A 23357-nucleotide genomic window follows, 5' to 3' on the forward strand; every position below is an offset into this window, starting at 1 on the left:
GTTAGAAATACATGTAGTCTCTTGCTCACAGTTTTATTTTTATTTATTTTTATTTTTTTATAGTTTTAGTTTTAAAACATTATTTTGAAAATATCTCCTTTTTACAGAGGATATCATGGGGTTTTAACAACAACAATTAAATGTCTATAAATGCATCTTTAAAGATAAAATTGACACCAGTATTCACACTGTGCAACTCAGAGCCTCAAAGAACTCTAAGCCTGGCTCCTGAGTGCCTTCCCTGGCCATTGGTTGTGGGACTCCCTGCTCTGTCTCTGTGGTATGCTTGCTTGGGACAGACTCTTTCAAGTGAGAAGTGGATCAAATAGCTGAATGTAAGGAACCAAGCTATCTGACCTGCTGAGTTCCTTCCCTATGGAAGGGACAGAGCTTTGACCTTCAGCCTGCTCTGGTACCCTAATTTTCTGCAGGTCTCCTGGCTGTTAGTTCCATTAATGGAACTTTAACATACTTTCTTGCTCTGCCTTTCATGATCCATGTCCCTTTGCTTATTGTTTGCTTATGGCTTCTGCCTCTACCATTCTTGTACCCCATGTTTTGTTTGCTCTACCCAAAGTGGTAACTAAGTGGTTACTCTAGAAATCTCAGGAAGATCTGGCGATGTTTGATGTTCTGAGGAGACTGATTCTACATCGAGAACTTTGGCACCATCCTGGAAGGATGAGGACCTATATGGCAGTAGACTCCTGAGAGTTCAATAACACCCATCACCAGGTTGGCTTACCTTGCGGGCGATTGCATTGCGACGAGGCAGATCTAGAAAGTAGATTAACATATCAACTAGCAAATGGTCACACAAAAACTCAGGAGACTTTTTTGTAGTACCATCACATTCACTGGTAACAGAGGATAGGCCAAATAGCATTAGGAGGTACTTAAATTGGCAAATTTGGGCATGGAAAGCCGCCTTACATTTGTTCACTCTTAAGATGGGGAAGATGTTGTACGTGCTGCAGAGTTCCAACTTGGAGAACACCCGGGACCTGGTCTAGCATGTCAGTGATGAACAGGGTAGGGTTCTATTCTCCAGAGTTCCATTGTTAATGCTCTCGAGTCCACTAGAATTTTTTTAAAAGATTGATTGATTGATTGATTGATTTTAGTGGGGAGGGGAGGGACAGAGGTAGAGGAGGAGAGAGTCTTAAGCAGATTCCACGCTGAGCATCGAGCCCTATGCAGGACTCGATCCCACAACCTTGAGATTATTACCTGAGCCTAAAGAGTCAGATGCTTAATCGACTGAGCCACCCAGGAGCCCCCCAGCCACAATTTTTATATTTCCTATATCATATTCTACAAAACAGAAATATTCTTCAAGATACTCCATTGAGAGTAATGAATTTCATATTCCTATAAATTAGAAAATATATTTCCTACCCTTTTTGGATAATCTCAATGCACTTTAGCATAATCAAGTTTTCGAGAAATCCTATACCATAGAAACATACCTGATTTTGTTTAGTTTACTATTTCCCATTCCCCCCAACCCCAGCTTCTCGTTGACATTATTGTTTTATAGAACACAATTAAGGAAATGTTAGCTTATACTTACAAGCTAGTTTCAGAGTCTCGTAGTTCTTGAGGGCATAAAAAAATGCTTTTGGATTTTGTTGGGCAATTAGGACAATCAGAGAAAAGGCCTGGTCTTGGCAGATGGGTTAGGTTGTGAATCTAGGAAAACAGGATGGAACTTACTAGAATTATAACATACAAGTAGCAGGTTGGTCTCCTGTATGAACAGTTCTCCTGTTGGCTTGTATATTTTACTATGGTTTTCTGGATGCTGAAAATTTAAAGGAACTGAGCTGGACAATTGATAAGTGCTATGTTTTTGTTTAAACAAATCCACCATGAAATAAATTCTGGTTTTATTCCACTATTATGTACCCCTCCTCCATGTAATAGTTTCAAATATATTTCTGGCAAAAACTATATTAAAAAAGTAGACAGTGAAGTGTCATCTACAATAGCACTCCTTTATAGATACGAATAAAACCTCTGTCCCACGTAAGTGAGTTGGCTTATATGGTGGCACTTATATAAAATAGAATATGATGTGGCCATTAAAATAAATGGTAATTGTGAGAATTATTAGAAGTATCTTAAAATGTTATTGAAAAACCCCAATATAAAATGGTAAATATGCCATAATTATAGTTATTTAAAATATATATGCATGTAGACAAGGACTAGAAACATATGCAAAAATAAAAATAATCATTGTATTAAAGGATTGTAATTGATGCTATTTTCTTATTTTATACCATTTCTAATATTATATTTTAGCAATCATGATAAATCAAAACTCTTTTCTATGATTTCATTAAATCTGCCATAAGCAAGGGATAGGCTACAATGTTTTTGGATGTCCATTTAGAGCTGGTTATGGTTTTATTCTAAAAATGACTATATCTAAATAATATGATAAAAAGTCATTAAGATATATTACTTTTATTAATGTATAAAAATAAAACATACTTGTACTCCCATTTCCCTATTTCAGGACCTCATCATCTCTTAACTTTTGAAATAACCTCCTTGTTGGTCCAGGTTTACCTGATCCCCTCCATCTTCATTTTCTGTTTTATTGACCACCTCTCCTTTCAGCCCATCCTCCACTTTGCTGCCTTGCATCTTTGTGAAACACAGATCTGCTTGGCAGGTGAGGTCGGCTTAATTACCCTCAGTGGCTTCCTACTGTCCTAAGCTCTTTCTACACAAAGCAGTGCTAGGATGTGTCATGTGTTTGCCTTTGCTCATGCTGTTACATCTGCCTGGAGTGTTCACTTATGCTTCTTTCTATCTCAGTGTCTGGCAAGTGTCCAACCCACGTTAGGAATTTAGTGTATGGTCTGAATAAATGAACAGCTGAATGGGACCACATTAGATTAAATTTCTACTAGTTTTTTAAATCTATATATGTTCACAATTATTTAAAAAGATTGATGGAGATAATGTCTATTTCAGATGTAAAATGGAATCTGAAATTAAATCCTTTCTCAGTGAAGAGAACATTGGAAATGAATGTCTTTCTGACCTTACAAATTTTGGTGAGTTGTTTTCTTTTTTGATCCTATATTTAAAGGGGAGTTTTGTTTTGAAGATAAAAGTGGGCCACTCACTTTAAGTTCTCTTACTATTAACTGCTTGTTTTTTTCTGAAGGAATCCAAAGCAAAATCTGCCCTCTAAGACCTGTTCTTGAAGAAACTTAAAATAATAATGTATTACCTGGATCTAATTTTGTTTCTCTATAGAACAAGAGTTATCAGAACAATGGTACACGTATCTTAAAAATGTGATAAATCCTATTCAGCAGTTGAGAGCAGATCTAAAATACAGACAGCATCACATTTCACAGTATTCATACTCACATATTGTGCTTAACTCAGTGAAAGTACTGGAAGAGGTCAGTATATTACCTTTACTTCTAATAATGTAATATTTCATTTTTGTTCCAACTAGAACAGTTTGACATAAAAAACAAATGTGTGCCTTGTATTTAAATAGAAGTATAGCAAATTCTGTCTCTTCAGTATCTTAAAAATATCCCTGAATCTGTCCAAGCATGCTTATTTCTCTCCTGAAAAGTTACAATGGCCTCATGACTAGTCTCCCTGCACTCATTCTTGCCACTCTTCACAGCACATTTTGGGATTCTGCCTTCGGTGCAGGGAGATCAAGTCATCACCCTGGTAGATCCCCTCAAGGCTCTTGCTGGCCCATAATTCCTTCCTATACATCCTGCTGTCTCTCTTCTTAAACCTCATCTCTTGCCTGACACTCCCCCTTTCTCCTAGAGCTTGTCACACTGAGACTGGCCTCCCATCTATTCCTTATATGTGCCAGACTGCTTCTCATCTCAAGGCCTTTGCATCACCTGTTTTCTCTGTGCCACTGATGGCACTTTTTGCCACTTAGGTCTTAGCTTAAGTGTCCTCTCCCCTGAGAGGCCTCTCCCTGATCATCCACACGAAAGAAGCTACAGTCATTCTCTATTACGTTACCCTGTTTTTATGTCACTTACCTCCTCTTGATAATTGTCTTTTCTTTTAAAGATTTTCCTTATTTATTTGAGAGAGAGAGAGCATGAGTGGGGCAGGGAGGAGCAGAGGGAGAGGGAGAAGCAGACTTCCCACCGAGCAAGGAGCCCAATGCAGGACTCAATCCCATGAACTGAGCCGAAGGCAGACACTTAACCGACTGAGCCCCCCAGGCATCCCTGGGTATGGGATTTTTAATGCCTTTTAGAAAATATATTATTTATGAAACCAATATAACAATATTACAGAATAACTGAAAAATAGTAAGAAAAATCACCTAAAAGCATACATCTAATGCCATTATGACTGTGGAGCTTATGCTCTAGTCAGGGGAGGTAGTCAATAAACTAATAAAAAAATAGATAAGGGGCGCCTGGGTGGCTCAGTTGGTTAAGCGTCTGCCTTTGCCTCGGGTCATGTTTATGCTCTCTCTCTCTCTCTCTCTCTGACAAATAAATAAGTAAGTAAGTAAGTAAGCAAGTAAGTAAGTAAGTAAATAAATAAATAAATAAATAAAATCTTAAAAAATTAACCCCATGCCCAGCTGGGGATTGGAGGCAATGCAAAGAAGGGGTGATTGAACCAGAGACAATCTGGTAAGTTCTCTGCCTTAACACAAACAAAATCCAAATGAGGGTGCAGAGTTGCTATGACCCCACTGTACTTCCTAGGCCCATTTTTAGGATATGTTCTGGAAGCCCCCTCTGATAAGCACTGCTTGGCTATGGCATGTCTTGAACCCTTTTCCACAGGTCCTCAAAGAAACCTTCTCTTATCTGTATCCTCTAGATTGACTTCGTGAAGAAACAATTGACTGCTATCTTTGAAAGACTTAGTCTGGAGCAACAGAAAATAGAAAATTATCTTTCAGACTGGAGTATGAAGGTAAGTGTGAGGTGTATAGTAATTTGTTTACCAATTTGTCATTTATGTTAAATAAAACCATCATATTTTTTTTTCAGATACTAGATTATTCTTCAGAAGAAAGAAGTAAACTGCTTAGTGAACTGCCCATGGAATTAGAAACTTTGGAATGCCCATACCCTGATTTGAAATCTTCAATTCTTCATGAGTTCTGTAACTTTACAGAGAAATATAAAAAAAAACTTCAAGACTTTGATCTGCAGTTAGAAGACATATCCAGGTGATAAGATAAAACTACTTGAATTATGTAGGTTTTTGCCACTACGTTTTAATATTTATTATTTTAATTTCATTTATTGTTTTCATAGTTACTATGTGGTTGGAACATAGTCAATCAATAAATGTTTAGATTGACTATTTGTTGAATGAGGGTTCTCTTTCCTCCAAAATCATTTTCCTGAACAATGACTTTAAAGATTTTTACAAGGTTGAAATGTGATGAAAATAACCCCTCACTGAGCTCTTTACTGCATAATTAAGAAACAGTTTTCAAGCGTGAACTTTCAGTAACTATGAAATTTGATTTTAAGGTGTGAAGCTCTTCTTCAGTGGAAATTTATAAATCAGTACTAATAATAATTGATGGCAATGGAAAATGTACCCATGGAATTATGTTGCTTGTAATCCACTGATTTGTCCTACAGTAAACACAAAGTATGTTTTATAAATTTTTAAAAACATGTTAAATTTTTTTTAGAAAATGGACTATTAGATGTATCCTGAGAATGACAAATCCTCTTCTGAATGACAAATACAATATTAGGGGATTTAAAATTCAGTTTTGGCAGGGTCATCTTCTGTAGTATAAATTCTGTATTAAAATTAGGTTAATGAACAAAGCCAGAAATGCCACCGTAGGTTAGATCATTAGCTAACCTCATGTGTGTTTTGCACATGAAGTTTCTGAGGAATATTTTATAGGAAAATAGGCCTTTTACTCTATTATATTGACCTGAAAATTTTCTTCAAAGAATATGTATTTTGAAAAAAAGGAAAACTATTGAAGGGACACATTTATAGTAAATTAAAGTAAGCTTTTTACTAAATTTCTTACATTTCTTAACGAATTGCCTATAGATGAAGCTCCTTTATATGAAATTACTAGTGTTAAGAAATAAGTAACAACAAGGAAAACCTTAAATCCTACCAAGTAGAGTTCTTTGCTTTAATAGCTTCTTGATCCAACTCTGGTTACAGCTTCTACTTGTCTTCACATACTTGGAGAGGCAATCCTAGGTGAAGTTTGAATCTTTCCTGACCCATTGCTTTTTCTTACATCTCTATGGGGATGGTCATGTGTTCCTCCTAGGCATACACTTTTTGGTCTTCTAAGAGCCCCTTCTCTCCCCACTTCTTTGCCTTCCTTTTTTCCATCCCATCTTGCAATAAAGCTGGGGGGAAAATTAATAATATATCATTTATATGTGCTGATTGATTAATTAATTACACTTTAATTGAGACTCAATCACAATGAAATGTTAACTCAACCATGCCCTTAGGTGAAGTCTCTAATCGTAAAATAAACATCCTCTCTCCCTTCCCCATCCCAACCTTGTTAAAGAGATTTTAGAGCTCATCAAGTAAGGAGAGGGGTTTCTGTTTTTGTTCTTTTGTTTTTCTAGGGGATGCATTATAATCAGGCTGCTTGTGGCTATGAAGAAGGTAAATTTGACTCCTTCCTTTTAAAGCATGTTGACTGCCCTATTTATTACCTTTCCTCTCAGATGTATCTTGTCCCCCTAGGAAATCTGGTTGAGATTGTGGTCTTTCTAGGTTAGTAGCTCCTAAACATGGAAGAGTTTGCCTTAGCAGCCTATAGTGGATCCTTTCCACTAAGACCTATCCTTCACAGCCCATTTTCCTACTTTCCTTTTCATGAGAACTCAGTTTCTGCTCTTCCTTTGTACAAGGCTGTACCACTCAGAAAAAGTTGAGATTCACAGTTCCATTGCCAATACTGAGATTTAGGTAGAGAATAAGATGAACATTTATCACATGCTAAGATTTCTGCATTGGGAAGGCACACTGAGGGAAAAATAGCTTAGGAAAGCCTAGTGGATGAGGTGAAGTTTACTATGGAGTTTAAAGATTGAGTAGGATTAGAATAAGGCAGAAAGGAGGTAGGGAGGACATTCTAAGAAGGGATATTAAATGATTAGACTGTAAACCCCTTGAAGACAAAATAATTTATTAGCAATATTTACTAATATCCTTAGCACCTAGCACATCCTGGCACATAGCAGCTTTCAAATAAATGATTGTTTAGTTGATTTGAATTAAAGGTGAAAACATTGAAGGTGAGAGGGGCAAGGCATGTTATAGGAGCAATAGGAATCCACTTTGGAGGAATATAGGTTCATAAATTCTAGCTTAAGAGTCTGCTTGCCACATGTAATTATCCAAAATAAATTTTATATAATTACTGATATGTTTTACTAGATGAATATTTATTGGGTAATCCTTAACATATAGTGGTTTCTGCTGAGCTCCTTGGTAGGGGGGTAAACAGACAGACTAGACTAGAATATGGCCTTGCCTTTTAGAAGGCTTAGAATGTTTAGGGGAAGCAACATATACACATGTATCCTGCCCAAATAAAAACTATATGCAAACATCAACCGAAGAGATGATTTTATAAATATGCTGGCACTGAATGATGAAGCATCAATAAAAGTGAATTGAGTTTTCAGGAGTAGTCTCTTTGAGGAAAAAGAGAGTAAATGGGCTATTTTCAATAAATATGGAGGTCGTTGGCATCAGCAATCTGTGGCTGGTGGGCAGTAAGTCATATAAATGTACTGTTCTGATTCACACAATGAATTATATGTTTAGCTATAATACTCATTGGACTTAGAGTTTGCCAGTACCTGCCACTATTTTGATATGGCAATTTCCCGTTTTGGTTCTAGTTATTAGGCCTTGTGAGAATCATATAGATTGTGTACATATATATACACACCTATACAAGCGAGTGGATGCTTGTTTTAAACAGATGTGTAGTGCTGTGACATAAGAAGGTTGAAATATCTGGGGGACATTTTTAAATTATAAAATTTTCATTGGGCTAAAGGCAGTTGACCATGGTTAATCCCTACATTTATTTTAATTCCTTCTATTTTGTCGCAGCTCACTGGTTTGGGTTGGAATGACTCTATCCCCATATCCAAAGGTAGGCTCTGGTGTTAGGGGTGTGTACCAGTCAGTAACCTCATTTCCCCAAGGTACAGCAACTAGATTTTACCCTGAGTGACATAGGAAGCTATTGGAAGCAGAAGTATGAGAGCAGTGTGAAGTAACAAGAACTAACTTGGGTTTTAGCAGGATCACTTTGGGAGTTGCTGTGTTTAAGATGGAGATAGAGAGGGGCAAGAAAAGATTGAACACTTAGGAGGTTATTTAAGTAACCCAGGTGGGGGGCGCCTGGGTGGCTCAGTTGTTAAGCATCTGCCTTCGGCTCAGGTCATGATCCCAGGTTCAAGGGGATCAAGCCCCGCATTGGGCTCCCTGTTCAGTGGGGAGCCTGCTTCTCCCGCTCCCACTCCGCTGTTTGTGTTCCCTCTCTAGCCGTCTCTCACTCTGTCAAATAAATAAAGATTAAAAAAAAAAAAGTAACGCAGGTGGGAGATAATGGTGGCCTGGATCAGGAAGTGGGGATGGTATGAAATAGCCAGCTTTTGAACATATTTTAAAGGTAGAGCCAACAACATCTGCTGACAGAGTTCATAAGATGTGTGAAAAAGAGCAACAAAAGAATAATCCAAAGTTTTTGGGTTGAGCAACTGGAAAGATGGAGTTACCATCAACTGAGATGGGGAAGACTGTAAAAATAGTAGGGTTGGACTTTGTGGAAGACCAGGTGTTCAGGTTTGGACATACTGAGTTTGAGATGCTGTCAGGTATCCAAGTACAGGTTTTGTGAAGGCAGTCAGAAATATGAATGTGGAGTCCAGGAGAGAGATCTGAGCTGGAGATTCATATTTGTGAGTCATTGCCATGAAATCAGGTGTGATCACCAAAATAGCGAGTGAAGAGACAAAGGAGAGAACAAAGATCCCTAGGATCTGCTGGCATTAAATCATCAGCAAAGAGAGGGGTACCAACACTGGATGCTGAGAAAAGGTCTATGAGATGTGAAGAAAACCAAGAAACTGTGTGTCCAAGAAGGCAGGTGGAGAGGGAGTGGTCAGCAGTGTGAGCTGAGGAAGGATGATCACTGAATAAATGCTGCTAAGTCAAATAAAATATGACTGATAATTGAAGATTTGCTCTAGATGATAAACAACTGTTGAGTCATTGGTAACCACTTTCATTGAAAAAGTGGGAACAAACGCCTAAGTGGGTTGGATTTAAGTGAGTGGGAGAAGAGGATTCAAGACAATGAGTATAGACAACTTTTCTGAGAAGTTCTATGTAAAGGAGAGCAAAAAAGTACGGTCAGAGTTTCATGTTGTTGATTTGTCTTTTGTTTTGCTTAAAATGGGGGGAAATATTACTATGTTTGATGCTGATGAGAATAATCCAGTGTTGGGGTTTGGTACACAAGGAGAGGAACAACCAGATAGTTCATCTATTACAGTAACAGGTGGGGATGCACAGTATATGGGGCAGGTACTGAGAAGTGAATAGATATCAGAGTGGAAGTCCATGGAACTCTGGGTAGTAATTCCAAATACAAATGATAAAGAAATTTATGAAAACCTCTCTACTCATCAAAGCAATAAAAAATTTTTTTAAATGCTCAGATTTTTACCTATACAATGGTAAAATATAAAAAAATTATCCAAGGTTGAAATATGGAAGAAATGGGCATTTTTATACATGAATGGTACATAAATTCTTTTGGAAGGCAATCTGGCACTATGTCATCAAAAATCTTTATAAATGTGAGTAATCATTGTTTAGAAATAATCGTAAAGGAAATAATCATAGAAGTGAAATAAATAGTTGGCTTCAAGGATATTCAACATTTTTTTCCTTTCTTTAGTGATAGCAAAATCCTCAAAATGATGAAATAGCCAACAACTTGAAGATTACCTTCATCAATTATGATATATCAACATAATAGAATACCACACTGTTATTAATAATTATATTAAACAATTTTTAATGATACAAATAATTGCAATAAGTTGTTATGCAATTAGAAATTAGGCCACAAAGTAGTGGATTCTCTTTTTTTTTTTTTCTTTTCCCTCAAAGTGTTACGTTTATAAAGCTGCAGAAAAAAGACTGGAAGTTTATCCAAACAATAACAGTAGTTATCCCCAAGAGGTAAAATTATAAGTTTGGCATACATGCTTTTTTCTATTTGTAAAGCAAAATCACAAACTTTTAAAATCTAAGAGTGAAGGGGATACTATTGATATTTAATGAGTACCCATTATATGACATGACAGGTACATGCCATTTTAATCCTCAATACAGCCCATTTAAAAAATGACTTTACAGATGAAAAAACTGTAGCTAAGTGGAAAGTGAACAATATAAAGTCTTTTTTCGTATAAAGTCTTTGAAATCTGGTCTGCATATTACATTTGCAGCATACCATAATTGGGACTAGCCACATGTTATATTCTGAATAGCCACATGTGGCTTGTGGCTACCTTCTTGGACAGCACGGCTTTAAAGGATGTTGTCTTTTACCCTAACATATTTTTTTCTTTAAATCTGACTGCAGTTGAACCTATTTCTTTATTCAGTATGTGTGAAGCTATTTAGATTCTATTTAGGCTGTATTTCATTAGTAACATGAAGACAAGTTTAATTGCTTGTTTTAGACTCAGATGAGATTGTGGCTTTAATTTCCTAACATTTGTATGAATTAATCATATAGATGAGGCATAATTGTCTGATGCTCCATTTAGCTATGTCAGATCTGAAGCCAATATGCAGCAAAAGCTATAGAGCTATAGAGATAATGAGTAATTTCTACTTCATTGTTTGATAGGCATATTAAATTTTAAATATTGATTCATAATTATTATCCTATTATTTTATAAGATCAGAATCTGAATACTATTTAAAATCTACAATGATTATAACAGTTTTGTCCCTCTGTGTGTACATTGCCAAGGCCTGTAGTTTCACGTTTTTTCAACTAAAGTATTTCAATTTACTTGTTACTTGAAAGTTACTTACTAGTAACTTTCAAGATAACTATTTAGTAGCCTTATATATGTTTCCTTATATATATTTTTTTCTCTTAATACAGAAATGGTTACATTTATTACAGAAAATTTAAAAAAAAATCAAGACAAGCAAAGAGAAGGAAGTAAAAATTAGTCTTAAGTTCCCAACACCAAGAGATATTCTCTGGTAACATTTTATATATTTAAGTTATATGTATGTTGTTTATAAAAATGAAAACATACTTTACACAAACTCATTGTTTTTTCTGTTTATGAATCAAATCCAGTATTATTCATTTTTCCAATCAATGTTTCCTAACCTAGGTCTTAGGTCACTGTATTAAATATTGCTTTACAACAGATTTTTTATTATACACATGAAATTACAATATGTAGTTGTACCAGGTAAATTCAACCCATTCCTAGTTTTGGACAATCATTTAGTACACATTTTGGTATTTGTTTAAAAACCTTGGAGCAAACAACTCTGTTGCTATATTTTGAACCATGATTATTCCCTTAACACAAATTTCTAGAAATGGACTTGCTGAATCAAAGGGATTGGAAAATTCTAACGCTTTTGAGAGTATGGATACATTGCTCTCCAGAAAAGCAGAAACACTTTATACGCCGACCAACAGACTTTCCATTGTTTGGTTCATCTTTTGGATTTCACTGGATTTTGCAATCATGTGTGAATATCACCAGTGTCTTGTTCATACTCTCTTTCTCTCTCTTTTTCAATACTTATTTACATAGCATAGCTCTGTCACTGCCTTTATGTGAAAGTTTTGCCAACAGAATTGGCAAAAAGATGAAAAAGATAAAAGCCAGCATCAGAAACCAGCACTCAAGAAACAGTGAGTGGCCTCATGTAATTTTCTTTAAAATATTTTTAATAAACAAATATTTACATGTGAGGATATTGTTTGATGAATACAAGATAGAAGATAGAGAGGGAAAGGAACAGAATAACTGATATTTGCTTACTTGGTGAAGTTACAAGTTAAAACACTGGGGCCTTAATTACCAGGTGGGATTCTTTTCTGAGGATATAGTCTCAGAAATTTTGGAAAATTTCAGTGCCTGGGGATGTCCAGTCTCAGGTTCTACATTGCTGTTCTGGGCTGGTTGTATGTCAAGGGTGGTTAGTAAGGTGAGAAGTGCTCAGAATTAGGAACATGGTTATTCAAACACTGGCACGTTCACTTAGTCATGTTGGTTACATGATCCACTTGAGCAACACCCCTGGGTTACTACAACTCTCATTTTCTCTGGACATATTCCAACATGGTTTGTCCAACCTGACTTTGCAATTTATATTTGTTAGAGAGAGGTCATAGTTGTAGACTATGATTTATTTTTTGTCTTACATATTTAATAATTTTCTCTTAAAATAGATACATCATTGAAAATACTTAATTACTTTATGAGTCTTGAACTAAAAGCCATATTTAACAGTTGTTCAACCTACTTTGTGTTTGTTGTGGGAATAGTGTATTTTAAGTTCTTTTGGCTATAGTGGGATGCATTTTATCAAGGGAGAAAAATGGATGTATTTTCTGTAGGATACCCTAAAAGCTAGTCTTAGAGTTTGCCTTGCTTGATTAATAATTCAGCTTGTATACTTGCTTGGATGTTATGTTTATTTAAATGTATCTGTGAAGATATATCTAAAAATAGTGGCTATAAGTTTCTAAGTTCAACCATCTTATTGTTAGTATCACTGCAGTCCACACCTGCCTTCTTGATATAATTGTTTCAGCTAGAAACTACACAGTGTAGAGGTGTTTGAAGCTACATTTTTTAATGCTTTTGGAGACTGAAAAATCTAGGTGTTATAGGATGAAGGAGTAAGAGTCATTTATGAGAGGTTTCTGTTCTTTGCTGGGTGTGAAATCAAATTAATCTTGAGTAAATCAGATTGGAGAAAATGGAAACATAGCAGCTTGACAGATTTGTGTCCAGGACAACTGACATATGTTATTTTTAACCTGGATAATACAGGATAGAGTTTATTATTAAAATAATAAAATATGTGTACCTGTAAGCAAAGACAAGATTAAAATTACTATGGACAGGGTTGCCAAATTTGACAAGAGAGGAATTATAATGCCTATTTTATATATCAAATCAATTGCTCATAACAAGGTTTTCCTACTCCTTGAACCTTGAGGTCCAATCTTTTGAGGAAACCATATCATTAGAACTGAGACTATGGAGAACCAGTAATGTAAGAAATTATAATCACCATGCTCAGGCTTATGTCTATCTGCCATATTAGTGCCTATACAAGAACATAAAGTTGAATATTGATAATGTCTAAAAAATAATAAGCTGAGAAAGAGAACCATCAGTCTTCTAATCCACTCTTATAATTTCTTAATGACTATTGATAGTTGATTTGAGGTGATATTATAGCATTTTTATGTGGCATTTAAAATTTCAAAAGCCTGAGGCACCTGCCTGGCTCTTGAGCATGAGACTGTTGATCTTAGGATTGTGAGTTCAAGCCCCACTTTGGATGTGGAGCATACTTTATAAATACATACATACATACATACATACATACATACATACATACATAAAACAAATAAAATTTCGGGTGCCTGAGTGGCTCAGTCATTAGGCGTCTGCCTTCCGCTTGGGTCATGATCCCAGAGTCTTGGGATGGAGTCCCACATCAGGCTCCCTGCTCAGCAGGGAGTCTGCTTCTCCCTCTGCCCTTCATCCTGCTTATGCTCTCTCTCGCTTGCTCTCTCTCTTTCAAATAAATAAATAAAATATTAAAAAAAATAAAATCTCAAAAGCCCTCAATGGTTAATTAAATTTTTCCTCATGCCATTCCAAAGAAGTAGGCCAGTTTTATTATTCTTGTTTTTGAACCTGGAAAACTGAATCATAATGTCTATATAAGTAACTTTATTCACTTTAACTTTATTGCACTTAAAAATGTTCTTGTTTCTCCAAAATGAAAAATAAAATGGTACATGGAGGCAAGTTCTGGCTCAGTAGGATTTAAAAAAATAGAGCATACAGTGTGTTTGTAGATGATCTTGTCTTTATTGATTCTATACATTTGAGTTTGAGCTGGTTTTGCTTAGTTCTGGGTCTTTGTCTTAAAAATGGCCCTTGATGTTGAACACTTGTCAGTTGCCAATCATCTGAGGAATCTTAGTGTAGATGGTGGTCTCTGGACACATTTTATCTGCATCTCTGTAATCTCTACATCCTTCATAGCACTTTCCTTCCAAAGCAATATTAGGATGCCATATTTTAAAAAGTTATTTTTCTTTCCTCCAGTTAGCTATCAAATATGCTATCTTAGGCTGTAAGTAAGAGAATCCCAACCCAAGTCAATGTCACTTGAACAATAGGTGATTTCTTTTCTTATTTCCTATAAAGTGCAGAAGTAGAGAAATCTAAGCACAGTGAAGTCTGGTTTTCTGCATTCTCTTGCCCTGCCTTCCTGCAAGGTAGATGACTTCCTACAGCAGTTCCCACCATAAAACTCTGGGGCAGAAAAGAACCTTTTCTTCCTTGTAAGCTAGGAAACCTTTGCCTTAGAAGACTTCTCACATTTCATTGGCCAGAATTGAGTCTTTTGTCTGTGCTTATTCCAAACACTGGCCAGAAGAACAGGAAGCTTGTGAATGGATGTTTGTAAAGGGCTTAAAATCAATCAAGATCCTCTCTCAGGGCTGGGAATGGTGCTCACCTTCCCTGGAGTGGAGGCCCTATGAAGGAAGGTAGATCTTGAATAAAATTAGAATTCTGATGGGCAGAAGCAGGAGTAGGGGCAATGTTTGTTACGATTACCTTTTCCTTACACTTCTTATGATGAATATAATTATTTAAAACCTAGCACATGGAGTGGTTGAGCCATTATGTTTTACTTTTAACAGGCTGTTTTATCTTGATCATATGATTTCAAAACTTCCACTAGGAATTATATTGCCTCTTAAAACTGTATAGATGGAGGTAGGGACAAAGGATGGTTTAGGAGTCTTGCCATTATCCCAGCTACTCCACTTCTAAAAAATACACATTCTGAGTAAAAAATCAAGCTTTCTATGACAACTCCTCCTCCTCAAAAAAACCTAAGAAAAAACAGTGTACTTTCTATGTCAACAGCAATTGCAGCTTCCAGATAAATCACTTAACCTCCTTTTCTGGCCAGATTCATGCCTCTAAACCATTCTATAAGAAATTCTGGGGTCATCAATTTTAGAACCCTACCATATTTTCACTTTCTTGTTACCTCTCTGTGGCTTTGGATGCTGATGCAAGTTCTGGCTTTTTCCTACAGGCAGTTTTGTTGTTGATTCTTTAATTCAGTGGATTTTGGCCATACTTCTATACTTGATCTTAGCCAAAAGGCTGAAAAGCAATGGCCATACTTCTGAGAGCCTACCTTATTCTAGCCATCAGCTCCCACCTAAGTAGGCAGACTGGGCAGAGCCTAGGGAACCTGGAGGTGAGAACTGCTAAGTGAGAATGGATCTCGTGGAAAGACAATGTACTTACCCAAACAAAATCCAAGGAGAAGATTCTGTTGGTCAGAAATAAGTCTAAGGCTAGGAAGCCCCCTGTAAACCAGGCTGAAAAATCAAAGATAGATTTATATTTGGGTAATGGGAGTGGGGTGGGGTGGTAGTTGGGTGGGGAGACAGTTTCAGGAACCAGGCTGATTAGATTCAGTGTTTGGGTCTGATTTGGAAAGATCACATTAAAAAGTAGAGTCAAGTTGTATTTCCTAGAGGTTCAGACCTAATGCAGCCAAACAAGCCGATTACATCAGAGCTATCTTTTATTCATATTAATCCACCAGTGGTTCATTGCAATCCTGCTTTTAGTGGAGAGAAGCACCAGGTGTCTCCTGCCACTGTTACAGTAGAAGAGTTAAAAGAGTTTTTCTTTAGGCCAGATTCACTATGGCCAGTTGCCAATCTCGAGCTAGCTGTTAGATGTATCAGGCAACTTCAGGAGCTACGACCTTTTTGCTGGAAAATTCCCTTCACTCTGAGAAAATTATAAAACAACTTTCAGCCATTTGTGAACACAACGTTTAGTTTCATAGACTTGTCTCTGCTGCTAAAGTACTTGTCACACTTAGGTACCTTGTTTGCCACAGTTGCCTGCCTCTCTGCCTCTCCCCCACCACAAATGTATGTTGAGGTTATGGAGCCAGAACCTGAAGGAAGTGACTTAAGCATGACTAAGAAGAAAATTGGTGGCTAAGTTAATTGTGAGTCAGTTTAGGATTTTTGGAATGATTCAAACAAGTAGAATTAGGGAGACAATCAGCCTTGGTGTAGTTAGATTCTCACAGCTGTTGTCCTCCTTTTCTGAATTACCTATTTTGTCTCATCCTGGGATATCATGATAAAATATCATGCGACTTCATTATGGGGTGGGGATGGTAGGTGGAGACTGAATGGTAGGTATCTCACACTTCTGTAGTCTGGAATTTCCTGAAGTGTTAGAAGTGCCCAAGAAACTTGGAAACTGTAAAATCTTTGTGTGCTATTATAAAGATGAAAATTATGAAACATTTTAAATTAGAAAATTTGGATGGACAAAAAGAATAGAAATTGCACAGACCTGCCAAAGATTTTTTTTTCTCTAAAGATAATTTAAAAATTGCAAAAGTTTAGGATAATTTTAAAGCCTTCTTTAAATTTTTTAAAATTATGGAGTCACTTTTCAAATTCAGAAAGTAGGTACGTGATCAGAAGAGTTTTCAATAGCTGTATAATTTAGCTACTTCTGTCATTGGAATCACCAGCAAAGCAATTAAATTAAGCAGGAACTTTGGAAGGTAAAAGTTAACCTTAGGGGTGCCTAGGTGGCTCAGTTTGTTAAGCGACTGCCTTTGGCTCAGGTCATGATCCCAGGGTCTTGGGATCAAGCCCGTCGGGCTCCCTGCTCAGCAGGGAGCCTGCTTCTCCCTCTCCCTCTTCCTGCCGCTCCCCCTGCTTGTGCTCTCTCTCTATCTCTCTGTCAAATAAATAAATAAAATCTTTTAAAAAATTAAAAAATAAAATAAAAGCTAACCTTAGTTATTTTATATAGCTTAGCTATTTTACATAGGTTTTTCTGTACAATGAAAAGATATTTGATTAGGAAAGATAAATGTCCAGATTGGAATTTAGAAATGCAGATTCATTAAATTTGATTTTATTTTAGAGGCTAAGTAGGAAACAGCTACTTTGTTATTGTGAAGAAGCTATTATGTTTAAATATTCCTCTTAGATTTTTACTATCCAGAAGACTCAGTATATATATATATGATGGTGGGAGATTTCTCCCTCACAAAGAGCATCCTAATGGAGATGTATGACTGTGCCATTGCTATTGCTGATGTGAATATTTGCCTCAAAATTTAAGCCTGTGGCTCTAGAAACTGCTATAAATACTCTAAAATAATAATATTGTATTTATGTATTATTTTAAGGTATTTTTTTGTTTTTATTCTATGTATACTAGAAAAATGACTTATAATTTGCATAATTGTGGTAATTGGCTAAAGCTGTTGAAATGTGAGGTTTCTAAAGTCAATAAGAAGAGCAAAATGGATGTGATCGTTTGTGGCATTCTTGGTTTGAAATAGTTTTGATGTAATATTATCATTTCATATGTTTAAATGGTTTTAATGTTGTCACTATAATGGCACCTAATTAATACATTCACACAATACGTAAAAATGCACTCAGTGCCACAAATTCTCCTGCTGCTACATTTATTTATAGCAATGTACACTGCTTAATGTGTGCTTTTATTTGAAAAGCATTTTTATACATGTTGCCATTTGCACTTCCTCTTTGAGTGTAGCCGAAATCTTGCACCACCATTCAGTATGAGAGATCATCAAAGCAATTAGCTTAGAAGTACTCCATTTACCAAAGGATTAAAACTATTTTTGAAAATTATGGGTAAGATGGTTTAGAGATTATCTTAGGTCAGCTTCTGTAGAAGCAAAGCTGAGACAGGAATTGTAAGAACAAGTGATTTGTTGGGCAACGCTCTCAGGAGAAGGATGTTAAGGGAAGAAAGAAAGAGGAGGGGAAAATGGCTCTGCATGGAGGTGATCTCAGTGGAAATGGGTTGCCGTTTGCCCCCACAGTGAAACTCTAGAGCATGAATGGTATCGCAGAGTTGGTTCCATCATGAGGCAAGTGGGTTGGCCTTCTGTTCCCCCATGTCAGCCAAACATTGGTTGCAGCTGCCCTCAAAAACGGGTAGGACAGAAGCCTCCTGGGTGAGGCAGTTCCCATTCGGTCCGGGGCAATTCTCCAGAGAAGGGAGGTGCATCTGTGTATTATCAGCATCTTGGTGATGGGACTTCTAGCTAATAAGGGAGATCTGGCATGGTACCAACAGCATCCACTGAATAGATGAATGGCAACTTAAAAAAAATGGACAATTTATTGGACCTCAATTCTGTTACTTTCCCCTCCTCAGCACACACCTGGCCACATATATCCACATTTGTAATCAAATAAAGGTGGAAAGTCAAACCATGTTCAAGTCCCTTTGATTAGAGAAATAGTTTAAAAGCATAAATGAAGACATGGACCTCAGGTCTATTCTTTTTTGTTACTTGTGGTGTAGTAATAGAGAATTTAAGTGGCTAACTCTGCTATTAAAATGCATTTTTGTTATCGTGAACAAAAATGAGTTCGAGAGAGGACCTTAGGTATTATACATGAAGACTTGAGGGTGTTTTTAATGACAAGTACACTCAGGCAAATGTTTCCACAGGCTTAATACCCCTATATGAAATGCTTTGTTGGCAGAAGTCTTTGACTGTCTATACATTCATAACTGATTCAGACAGAAGCAATACACTCATTGTATTCAATGAATGAATCTCAAATATTTCTCTGCAATAGATTATTATGTCATACAGAAGAACTGTGGAGTATGCTTCTTCCTGGTAGAACACCTTCAACCCTCTTTTTCTTCCCATTGTAGAGCTGTTAGTGAAGATTATCTTCTTTGAAAGATAATTTTTTCTTTCTTGCTACTTACCAGAATAATGAAATGCTATACAAAAACTAGGTGAACTTGTATGAGGACAGTGGAATTCCCATTAGTATCACTGATTTAGAGAGGCTTTTATTCTATTTTAAATTGTCAAATATTTTTCAAGGGCATAGAAGACATATTATGAAAAATTCTTTGACTTGCACAATTAACTTTAAAGTAAAAGATCATTGATATAGTAGAAATAAACAATAGCAAGTCTCCATCTTGGATGAAAAAAATACTTGTTGCTAATAATATTCGCTCTGATTGCATCTGTATTTGATTATTCCAATTTGTTAAACAAGAATAACAATATGCAAATAAACCCAGAATAATAAAGAGACATTAATTCAGTTTAGAGTTCAAGCTGATATTGCAGCCTTTCCACTCTGCATAGGGCTTTGCTAATATCTTACATAGAACACAAACTAGGCCAGTGCCTAGGAGTGTCCTGAAATGAAAAAGACATTTTGGAGCAGGGTGGACATGTTATTAGGTAGGGCCTTGAAGAGAGCTCCTATTTACAAATGATTTCTTCAGTGATCTGAAATTTAATGCCATTGATAATCTTCTTACTAACATTATCTAGTCTAAATCCCACAAAGCGAGAAGATGAGAGGGTAAAGTAAATGATAATTTTAGGCTTGTTTTAAAGTGAAACCTTAAGTAAGTGCTTTCCTCAGTCCTTAATTTCCTCTGTGTAATTGTTCATTTAATTGTCTACATTTGTGTTTTCCTCCAGGAATAAAAATTCCTTTTTAGTCTGTATGTCTTAATGATTTCTTTCCCAGTGTTTATTTCACTCATTGGTTGTGATTTTTTAAATATTCTTATAGGGAAGATAGAATAAATATTTTAAAAATATTATGTCACTTGGCAAACTTCTTGAAATTATGCCTGGAACTCGTGGCAAGACCAATAAAGGATTAAAGAACCCATTGTATTAGAATTTAGAACCTTTTCTATAGCAGACATATAATTTGGCTAATGTATTTTAAAAAACCAACCCCAGACTTCATTTTATGTAATCAGTACCATTTGCTAATAGCTTGAGCAGTTTGAGTTCCCTCAAACTCCCTGATTGCTTAACAATGTGTTGTGACACTTTTATTGCTTCCAGAAACTTCCAATTAAGTGAAGAAGACCACTGGATTTACCAGGCTGTTTTGGATCAGTATCCTGGAGATCTCTGTGGCAGAAGAACTCTGTATCTGAACATGTTACAAAGATATTTTCCTCACAAATCCAGGCATGATTTGGTGAGTCCTGGACCCTATATAACAGCACGTTAAATTGCTTTAGTGGTCAATAATTACTAGGCAAAATTTATATTTTTAGGATGGTGCTCTAAAAATTATTTTTTTCCTACACTCTAGCAAATAATAGGATCATAAGTTGAAAGTCTCTAATTTTTCAAGTCATATGGTCCATAAGAAGGTGGAGAACCACTCAAGCAACATTTATTCTTCTATGCTTACTTGCCCCAGAGATCTTTACTGTGACTTCCTGGGTTGCTCTGCCAGTATTTGACCTCTGGGTGTCTGGGCATTCACCTGCCCGCCCTCAGAGGTTCTAAAGTCTCTAGCTCTTGCCTGCAAGTGGGGTGCCTGTTCATCTATCTGCAGAGCCTGCCACACCCAGCCCTTCTAGTCATGGGGAAGCCAGCACTTGCCATGGGGGCTGGTGCCTACCTATATCATCCCCACAACAACAACTCCACTTGATCCCCCTAGATGGGTCTGAAACACAAATGCCCCAAATTAGAACTCAGAGTCATGACTGAAATTTCCCTGAGAAGGACCTGGGAAACTATTGTTTCACTCTTTAGTTCGTAAGGCCAAAAAGACAAGAAAACAGAAGTTACCATGTCACCAATTAACTTTACAATGACTCACCTTAAAACATATATGTAGACAAACACATGTGAACTCTTAACTTTAAATGGGACAGGCTATAAAATATCATCATATACTCTGCATTTTTGTAATTATTTTAAATTAAGCAAGTAACCAACAATACCGACATGTGTATAGAATTTACCTTATGTCCATCATGTGTAAACTCCTATAACACGCATAACAGTGGATGAAAGAGTACTATTTTTATTCTGTTTTACAGATAAAGAAACTGAAGCAAAGGTCACACATCTAGTATGACCATCCTCTCTTATCCCCCAGTCCCCCACCCAACAATTACTTGTTTTAATTTTGATCTTTATTTTATAGCAGATACCTGTTATGTAAAAAACATGCTATATAATAAATAATGTGCTCTAGATTTTTTAAGTTTTAATTTATTAAATTAGATCTTTCTTTTTATTCCCTGTTGATTCTCTTTGTTTCTGTGACCAGCTATCAATTTTAATTTTGTAATTTTTTGTATTTACCTATTAACATGATAAAGATTTTTATACTCACTTCTTATATTGGGTTGATTAGTATGCATTTCTGCATGGCATATGCTTCCTTTCTTAGTGTTTGACAGATTTTAAGTATATTTTTGGCTTTTGGGGAACAAAGCTCAGAAGTTTCCAGAACATATTTTAGTAGCTGATATTTGGTTTCATTGAATCCATAGCCTGTTTCATCATGTACCTAATTAACCATACCTAGACTATTATTTTAGGACAACCTTATCCTGCTTGCTAGATTCTTTTCTTACACCACTTAGGGGTTAAATAAGGTATCAAATTCAGAGATGTGGTCTATACTGGCAAGATAAAGAATTATGTAGGTCACTGGCTCTCAATTTCAGGAGACACAAGTTTATATAAGGAGCATTTCAGAATCACCTGAAAAGATTTTTCAAATGACTCAGGAAATCTCCATTCCTGTTCTTCCCCTCAAGACTCTGAGATCTCTTGTGGTTGGGATTCACTGCCAACAGGAACTACCAGTACCCATGTGAGAATATCATGTCCATCAGGACAATAGGATGGGAAGAACTAATATCACTGCTGTAATTCCTTCAAGTTTAGACATCCTAACAACTGAATATTTCAGTAACCAAGGACAAACTGAGTTTTGGGGATTATGATAGCAATTTATGTTTATTAGCATGTATCTAAGTGAAGCACTTGAAGTAATTGTTAAAATACCCAAACTAATTTAAAGATGGAGTACCTTTGAAATTATATACAGGGGTAGTAATTCTTTCTGTGAATAGATTCACTGCCGTGTATACATGGAAGATGTTTTAGGGCCACCTAATCAGACTCCATCCCATAGAGGAAACTAAGGACTTAGAAATATTAAACAACTGGTCCTTAGTCACCGGTTAGCCACAGGCTCGGAACTCTGGGACTGGTACCTGGTCCTGGTTGCTGCATTCACTATTAAGCTGTTTGTCCCCAGTTTTTCAAAATTATTGGTTATAATTCATTTTATTCATTTTTGTAACAACGCCATAAAGTATAGGCTCAGTTTCATAATAAGTGTTTGCCATCTGTTATCTTTTCAGGTGGAACATGAGAAATATTGTGATCAATATCACTTTGCTAGGGAGCAGCGAAGGATCCTGATATCAAATTGGAATAAGAACAGGAGAGACTTTATCCAGAAGGCTGTGCTGACCCTTGCCGAGGCCTGTGCAGCACACGCAATGGAGGACACGTTGGCTAAGGACAGGAGAAAGCAACAGGAACTGTGTGCTCATCTGAAAGCCAAGGTGAGATGCTCTGCTGACGGTGTTTCAGGATTTTCCCTGGCATTCATTTAAGAACCCAAACCCAACCTAAAGTTCAGTTTCTCTAAAAATTTTATTTTGGATAAAATTGTTAGTTTGAACCATATGAAATCGCAATTGTTTTAGATCAACAGTAGTCAACAATCAACAATTTCATATGGTTCAAGTTTATGTCTGTTTAAGACAGGTCAATGTTGAAGTCTGGATTGAGCGATAGCCAACACAAACTACAAATACCGCACACCAGAGAAAGGTGCTGGATGAAAATGCAGAATGTAATGATAGAGTAAAGCCTGATGGCTTTATCTGGCTCAAACACTCTTGGACCTCTCATTCACATTAAAGATGTAAAAAAAGGTAAAATTCCAAAGAGGAGAGAGGATTTGTGAAGAGATATGTTGGGGAGAGCTTGATGGGCAAAGTGAAAGGTGGAGTGGATGGAGTGTTCCTCTTCCTCAGACCCAGTGAGGGGGCCCCCATAACCTTGGAGGGGTTAGTGGGGAACCCCTGCTGTTGGAGCTTGAGGAT

At 36.5% G+C, this 23357-nt stretch overlaps 1 protein-coding gene across 2 annotated transcripts in view; it reads left to right on the plus strand.

Annotated features, from left to right (window-relative positions):
* CCDC148 (coiled-coil domain containing 148) overlaps positions 1-23357 on the plus strand; it is a 165152-nt gene that overhangs the window by 11530 nt on the left and 130265 nt on the right. Inside the window, exons 4-9 of one of the 2 annotated variants that reach the window (XM_028113067.2) lie at positions 2989-3071; positions 3277-3428; positions 4852-4947; positions 5025-5206; positions 20266-20404; positions 22605-22811. In XM_028113067.2, the coding sequence (XP_027968868.2) occupies positions 2989-3071; positions 3277-3428; positions 4852-4947; positions 5025-5206; positions 20266-20404; positions 22605-22811 (859 nt within the window). Of the gene's footprint in view, positions 1-2988; positions 3072-3276; positions 3429-4851; positions 4948-5024; positions 5207-20265; positions 20405-22604; positions 22812-23357 lie in introns of those variants that run through there. The other variant, XM_088022148.1, reaches the window with a different exon arrangement.

This window comes from Eumetopias jubatus, unplaced genomic scaffold, assembly GCF_037043125.1.
Source record: "Eumetopias jubatus isolate StellerSeaLion01/CBP00866 unplaced genomic scaffold, mEumJub1_p1.0 scaffold_3, whole genome shotgun sequence".
Lineage (NCBI taxonomy): Eukaryota > Metazoa > Chordata > Mammalia > Carnivora > Otariidae > Eumetopias > Eumetopias jubatus.